This window comes from Penaeus japonicus, unplaced genomic scaffold (assembly GCF_977035675.1).
Source record: "Penaeus japonicus unplaced genomic scaffold, GWHDUDI00000001_assembly GWHDUDI00000021, whole genome shotgun sequence".
Classification (NCBI taxonomy): Eukaryota; Metazoa; Arthropoda; class Malacostraca; order Decapoda; family Penaeidae; genus Penaeus; species Penaeus japonicus.
In genome coordinates, this window is record NW_028234423.1 from 8,628,189 (window position 1) to 8,635,688 (window position 7,500).

General features: G+C 48.5%; 1 protein-coding gene across 2 annotated transcripts in view; it reads left to right on the forward strand.

Moving 5' to 3' along the window:
- Egfr (epidermal growth factor receptor) overlaps positions 1-7,500 on the forward strand; it is a 354,253-nt gene that overhangs the window by 594 nt on the left and 346,159 nt on the right. For both annotated transcript variants that reach the window (XM_043034063.2, XM_043034071.2), the window contains exon 1: positions 1-65. This exon is cut by the window's left edge and continues 594 nt beyond it. In XM_043034063.2, coding sequence (XP_042889997.2) covers positions 1-65 — 65 coding nt within the window. The remainder of the gene's footprint in view (positions 66-7,500) is intronic.

Below are 7,500 nucleotides of genomic sequence, written 5' to 3' on the forward strand. Positions count from 1 at the left end.
CTTGGCGACGCTGCTGGTGACGGTGATGGTCCTGCAGGAGGCGCACGCTGTCATTGAGGAAAGAGGTGAGTCCAACACGCCAAGAAAAATTCGTCCCATTTATTCCCCGAGTTTTTATTTTCGTATGTTTTTTTAATCAGTTTCAGGAGAAATAAGTTGTTTTCCCTTCACCTCACGTCATTCAGAGACGCGGATTCAGCGTTAGTGCATAGCTTGTTCTGGAAGCTGTCTAATGCATTGCTGGGACGCATGGGTCGTCTAGCCTTTACCGTCGGGAAATGATGCTCGAGGAGTCTCGGCGTGTCTCCGGAGTGGAATGAAGTGGAGTGAAGTGGAACAGAGTAGCGATAGTAGGCAACAGCCACGCCATTAAATAAAAAAATTGCCTCAAAACTCAGTCATTTGTAACGTCACTCCATCTTCAGGAGGAGACGGTCACGTAAGACATTTCTTCAACGGATTTTTTTTTTTTTCCTTTCCAGTTTCGATTGGCTTTTGTTCCATTTTTCTCTCTAATTTGTGCTTCTGCTTTGATTTTGCTCTCGCTGATTGTTACGCGCGGCGGAGGTGTGGCCGCGGGTTGCTGTAGCCTGTGTGATTACAACGCTTTTGTAAGTAGCAATCATTTCCGATCCCCTCCCCTTTAGACCGAAGGGTGTGTGTGTGTGTGTGTGTGTGTGTGTGTGAGAGAGAGAGAGAGAGAGAGAGAGAGAGAGAGAGAGAGAGAGAGAGAGAGAGAGAGAGAGAGAGAGAGAGAGAGAGAGATAGGGATAGGGGGGAGAGGGAGAAGAGGAGAGGAAAGATAGAGACAGATTTATAGGTGTCTGCTCCCGCTTACATGCACGGCAGAGGTCAACCAAACACGCCATCACATTGATCAGACGACAATCAAAAGCAGATTGATTGCGTGGCCCGCAATTATGGCTGCTCGTTTTGCCTTCAATAAATCAGAGATTAGATTGCTTAGGAGAGCAGTGCCTTTGGCTCTCCTCTTATCCTTGGCTTCTTGAGCAAAGCAGAGATGTAAAGTTGAATATATACTCTTGGGAGCACACAGGTATACTTACAGATGGAGTGAGGGTGTATGGGAGAGAAGGAATGGGAAAGAGAGAGAGAGGCCGAAACAGACCAACAGACAGACAGACATATTTTATTATTATGATTTACGAAAGAATCGTAGGCCTACCATTGACATTCTTTTTGTCAGCGATAAATGAGATTCCATAATGAAAAAAATAGATGCAAGCAACATGTGGCAATACGTGCCAACGATATTTTCTTTCGAATGTCAGCAAACACGAAAAAAAAACCTAAGAGGTGCAAATTTGCCGCTTGTTGTTTCTGGTCTCTTGCTAGTGCTTAGGCAGTGCAACGTATTGCTATGTTGCACTTTACTTTCAGTCTGGGAGAGCGTTGGCAAAAGATTATGAGGATTTGGGATTTTCATAGTTTTCTCTTGTTTTTTGTTTGTTTGTTTTCATTCTCTCTCGCCGAAAATATATGTGAGCTCAAAGAGGGACTAAGAATATGGTGAGGATAACCTATGTTACCTCATCCTTTTGAGATGTAAGTAACCACTTGTCTCAATAAACTTGTCAAAGTCAAAAAAGAGAGATAGAGGAGAGAGAGCGCGAGCGCGGAGCGAGCGAGCGAGTGAGAGCAGCGAGAGAGAGAGGCGAGGAGAGAGAACGCGCGAGAGATCTATCCCCTCTCTCTTCTTTTTCTCATCACTCTCTCTCTCTTCTCTTCTCTCTCTCTCTCTCTCTCTCTCTCTCTCTCTCTCGCTCTCTCTTCCCTCTCTCTCCTCTTCCCTCTACCTCCTCTCTCTCCGCACGGCGCGCGCGCTAGAGAGCCCAACGCGCGCTGCGAGACCGCTCTCCTCCCGAGACCTCTCTCCCTCCCCCCCCCCCCTTTCTCTTTTTCTCTCTCTCTCTCTCTCTCTCTTCTCTCTCTCTCTCTCTCTCTCTCTCTCTCTCCCTCTCCCTCTCCCTCTCCCCCTCTCTCTCTCTCTCTCGCTCACTTTGTCTCATTTATTTACTTCCTCACACACTCTCTTCCAATTATTTACTCCCACACTCCCACTCCTACTCTCACATACAAACCCCAGTGTGGGAATGTACTGTTGTTTACACTCTCTTTTCAAAACAAGGCTGGTCGGCGTACGGTGCATGTATTTACACGTAACCTGAAGTGCGGCTCGCATGAATTGTCGTTATCAAGAATGACAGGTGATTGGGTTCGTATACGATTGTTATCTTGACTTTGTAAACTCTTATCGTCAGGAATTATGCCTTGTCCAGATAAGAGGGCTATGGATGTCACCTTTCGTTAGTTGTGTGTGTGTGTGTGTGTGTTTGTGTGTGTGTGTGTGTGTGTGTGTGTGTGTGTGTGTCTGTGTGTGTGTGTTTGCGGCGTCTTATCTACAAAGAATCTTGTTATCTATTGTGTTGTTTTTATCTGTTCTAACACTTTCGATGAATGCCTTAGGTTAGCCTATGTGATTATACCCCCCCCCCCCCCCACATACAAACTTCTATGCTGTTCTTTGCTTTCACGTCGTGGTGTCGAAACTTAATGTCAGTTTTCTTTTTATTTTTTTTTTCAATTTATATATATATAATTTTTTTTCATTTTATTATCACTCATCTTTTATCATCACCACCTGTTTATTTTTCTTAGCCTTCATTCTTCTTTTTCTTCGTCTTCTTCTTATTCACCCTCCTGTTATGCCATCAGAGTTTCAAATAAATCGTAATATGTTTATCGTAAGCGAAACCAACACTAACATTAACATTATCTTGGCAAATGCGCAGTGTTCCAAGCGAATATCACCGCACACTAGTTATTAATACATGTCTCAGATACAACGACATATCAGATTGCACACTTATTCGGCAACGAAACTCGAGGCAGTACACGCCTTAAGAACAGATCTATGGACGTTGATCATATGTACTTTTCATGATCTGTCTGCATGATGCATTTTATCATGCATTCGAGAGGAAGTGTCTCCTCAAAATGCATCGATGACGTTGCATGCATGATCGATCGCAAGGGAACGGACGCATACAGACGCACTGACGCAAAGTTAAACATGTATGGTACGCATCGACGTCGTGTATACATGTGCTTTTCGACGTCAATACGAAATCAGTGTCTCGGCCTCTGTAGAATGAAAAGTATCTCCCTTTGATACGTGGATACATTAACGCTTTTTTTTTTTTTTTTTTTTTTTTTTTTTATTTAGATCTTTTATCATTATTTACATTTCATGTTGCATTTCTATCTGGTGGGAGAGATTGTAGGTGGATGGATGGACGGATGGGTTGTAGGTGGATGGATGGACGGATGGGTTGTAGGTGGATGGATTGACGGATGGGGAGAGATTGTAGGTGGATGGATTGACGGATGGGGAGAGATTGTAGGTGGATGGATTGACGGGTGGGGAGAGGGTGTAGGTGGATGGGTGGGCGGATGGGTAGTAGGTGGATGGATGGACGGATGGGTTGTAGGTGGATGGATGGACGGATGGGTTGTAGGTGGATGGATGGACGGATGGGTTGTAGGTGGATGGATGGACGGATGGGTTGTAGGTGGATGGATGGACGGATGGGTTGTAGGTGGATGGATTGACGGATGGGGAGAGATTGTAGGTGGATGGATGGACGGATGGGTTGTAGGTGGATGGATGGACGGATGGGTTGTAGGTGGATGGATGGACGGATGGGTTGTAGGTGGATGGATTGACGGATGGGGAGAGATTGTAGGTGGATGGATTGACGGATGGGGAGAGATTGTAGGTGGATGGATGGACGGATGGGTTGTAGGTGGATGGATTGACGGATGGGGAGATAGATTGTAGGTGGATGGATGGACGGATGGGTTGTAGGTGGATGGATGGACGGATGGGTTGTAGGTGGATGGATGGACGGATGGGTTGTAGGTGGATGGATTGACGGATGGGGAGAGATTGTAGGTGGATGGATTGACGGATGGGGAGATAGATTGTAGGTGGATGGATTGACGGATGGGGAGAGATTGTAGGTGGATGGATGGACGGATGGGTTGTAGGTGGATGGATGGACGGATGGGTTGTAGGTGGATGGATTGACGGATGGGGAGAGATTGTAGGTGGATGGATGGACGGATGGGTTGTAGGTGGATGGATGGACGGATGGGTTGTAGGTGGATGGATTGACGGATGGGGAGAGATTGTAGGTGGATGGATTGACGGATGGGGAGAGATTGTAGGTGGATGGATGGACGGATGGGTTGTAGGTGGATGGATGGACGGATGGGTTGTAGGTGGATGGATGGACGGATGGGTTGTAGGTGGATGGATTGACGGATGGGGAGAGATTGTAGGTGGATGGATGGACGGATGGGTTGTAGGTGGATGGATGGACGGATGGGTTGTAGGTGGATGGATGGACGGATGGGTTGTAGGTGGATGGATGGACGGATGGGTTGTAGGTGGATGGATGGACGGATGGGTTGTAGGTGGATGGATTGACGGATGGGGAGAGATTGTAGGTGGATGGATGGACGGATGGGTTGTAGGTGGATGGATGGACGGATGGGTTGTAGGTGGATGGATGGACGGATGGGTTGTAGGTGGATGGATTGACGGATGGGGAGAGATTGTAGGTGGATGGATGGACGGATGGGTTGTAGGTGGATGGATGGACGGATGGGTTGTAGGTGGATGGATGGACGGATGGGTTGTAGGTGGATGGATGGACGGATGGGTTGTAGGTGGATGGATGGACGGATGGGTTGTAGGTGGATGGATGGACGGATGGGTTGTAGGTGGATGGATGGACGGATGGGTTGTAGGTGGATGGATGGACGGATGGGTTGTAGGTGGATGGATGGACGGATGGGTTGTAGGTGGATGGATTGACGGATGGGGAGAGATTGTAGGTGGATGGATTGACGGATGGGGAGAGATTGTAGGTGGATGGATTGACGGATGGGGAGATAGATTGTAGGTGGATGGATTGACGGATGGGGAGAGATTGTAGGTGGATGGATTGACGGATGGGGAGAGATTGTAGGTGGATGGATGGACGGATGGGTTGTAGGTGGATGGATAGGCGGTTGGGGAGAGATTGTGTAGGGGGATGGATTGACGGATGGGGAGAGATTGTAGGTGGATGGATGGACGGATGGGTTGTAGGTGGATGGATTGACGGATGGGGAGAGATTGTAGGTGGATGGATTGACGGATGGGGAGAGATTGTAGGTGGATGGATGGACGGATGGGTTGTAGGTGGATGGATGGACGGATGGGTTGTAGGTGGATGGATGGACGGATGGGTTGTAGGTGGATGGATGGACGGATGGGTTGTAGGTGGATGGATTGACGGATGGGGAGAGATTGTAGGTGGATGGATGGACGGATGGGTTGTAGGTGGATGGATGGACGGATGGGTTGTAGGTGGATGGATGGACGGATGGGTTGTAGGTGGATGGATGGACGGATGGGTTGTAGGTGGATGGATGGACGGATGGGTTGTAGGTGGATGGATGGACGGATGGGTTGTAGGTGGATGGATGGACGGATGGGTTGTAGGTGGATGGATGGACGGATGGGTTGTAGGTGGATGGATGGACGGATGGGTTGTAGGTGGATGGATGGACGGATGGGTTGTAGGTGGATGGATGGACGGATGGGTTGTAGGTGGATGGATGGACGGATGGGTTGTAGGTGGATGGATGGACGGATGGGTTGTAGGTGGATGGATGGACGGATGGGTTGTAGGTGGATGGATGGACGGATGGGTTGTAGGTGGATGGATGGACGGATGGGTTGTAGGTGGATGGATGGACGGATGGGTTGTAGGTGGATGGATGGACGGATGGGTTGTAGGTGGATGGATGGACGGATGGGTTGTAGGTGGATGGATTGACGGATGGGGAGAGATTGTAGGTGGATGGATTGACGGATGGGGAGAGATTGTAGGTGGATGGATTGACGGATGGGGAGAGATTGTAGGTGGATGGATGGACGGATGGGTTGTAGGTGGATGGATTGACGGATGGGGAGAGATTGTAGGTGGATGGATGGACGGATGGGTTGTAGGTGGATGGATGGACGGATGGGTTGTAGGTGGATGGATGGACGGATGGGTTGTAGGTGGATGGATGGACGGATGGGTTGTAGGTGGATGGATTGACGGATGGGGAGAGATTGTAGGTGGATGGATGGACGGATGGGTTGTAGGTGGATGGATTGACGGATGGGGAGAGATTGTAGGTGGATGGATGGACGGATGGGTTGTAGGTGGATGGATGGACGGATGGGTTGTAGGTGGATGGATTGACGGATGGGGAGAGATTGTAGGTGGATGGATGAACGGATGGGGAGATAGATTGTAGGTGGATGGATGGACGGATGGGTTGTAGGTGGATGGATTGACGGATGGGGAGAGATTGTAGGTGGATGGATGGACGGATGGGTTGTAGGTGGATGGATGGACGGATGGGTTGTAGGTGGATGGATTGACGGATGGGGAGAGATTGTAGGTGGATGGATTGACGGATGGGGAGAGATTGTAGGTGGATGGATTGACGGATGGGGAGAGATTGTAGGTGGATGGATTGACGGATGGGGAGAGATTGTAGGTGGATGGATTGACGGATGGGGAGAGATTGTAGGTGGATGGATTGACGGATGGGGAGAGATTGTAGGTGGATGGATGAACGGATGGGGAGATAGATTGTAGGTGGATGGGTGGACGGATAGGTAGATGGACGGATGGGTTGTAGGTGGATGGATGGACGGATGGGTTGTAGGTGGATGGATGGACGGATGGGTTGTAGGTGGATGGATTGACGGATGGGGAGAGATTGTAGGTGGATGGATTGACGGATGGGGAGAGATTGTAGGTGGATGGATGGACGGATGGGTTGTAGGTGGATGGATAGGCGGTTGGGGAGATAGATTGTAGGTGGATGGATGGACGGATGGGTTGTAGGTGGATGGATAGGCGGATGGGGAGATAGCCCTTTCCTCTTCTCCTTCCCCTCTCCTTCTTCCTTCCTTCTTCACCTTACCTTCCCCTTCCTCACGTTTCTCCTTCTCCCTTTCCTTTCCGCCTTCTCCCTCCCCTTCCTTGTTCTTCCTCTTTTCCGTTTTCTTCTCTCTTCTCTCCGTCCTTCCTTTTTGCGATGTTTTCACCCTCTCTTCACCACCCATTTGTCTTCCTATCTTCTTCCTTTCTTCTTCCTTCTGATCGCTCTGTCTTCTAATCATCTTGTGTTCTGTCTCCTCTCTCTTTCCCTTTGCATGTTCCTTTTTTCTAGTTGATTTTCTTTATTCTCTGCTATTCCCCCTTTTTTATCTTCGTGTCCTTACTCCCGTTCTTTATTCTTCCTGTATTCTGCTTCTTCATTTTCTTATTCTTAATCTTATTCTCTTATTCTTATTCTTCCTCTTCTCCAACCTTTTCTTGTAATCATTATAATAATAATAATAATAATTATTATTATTATTAT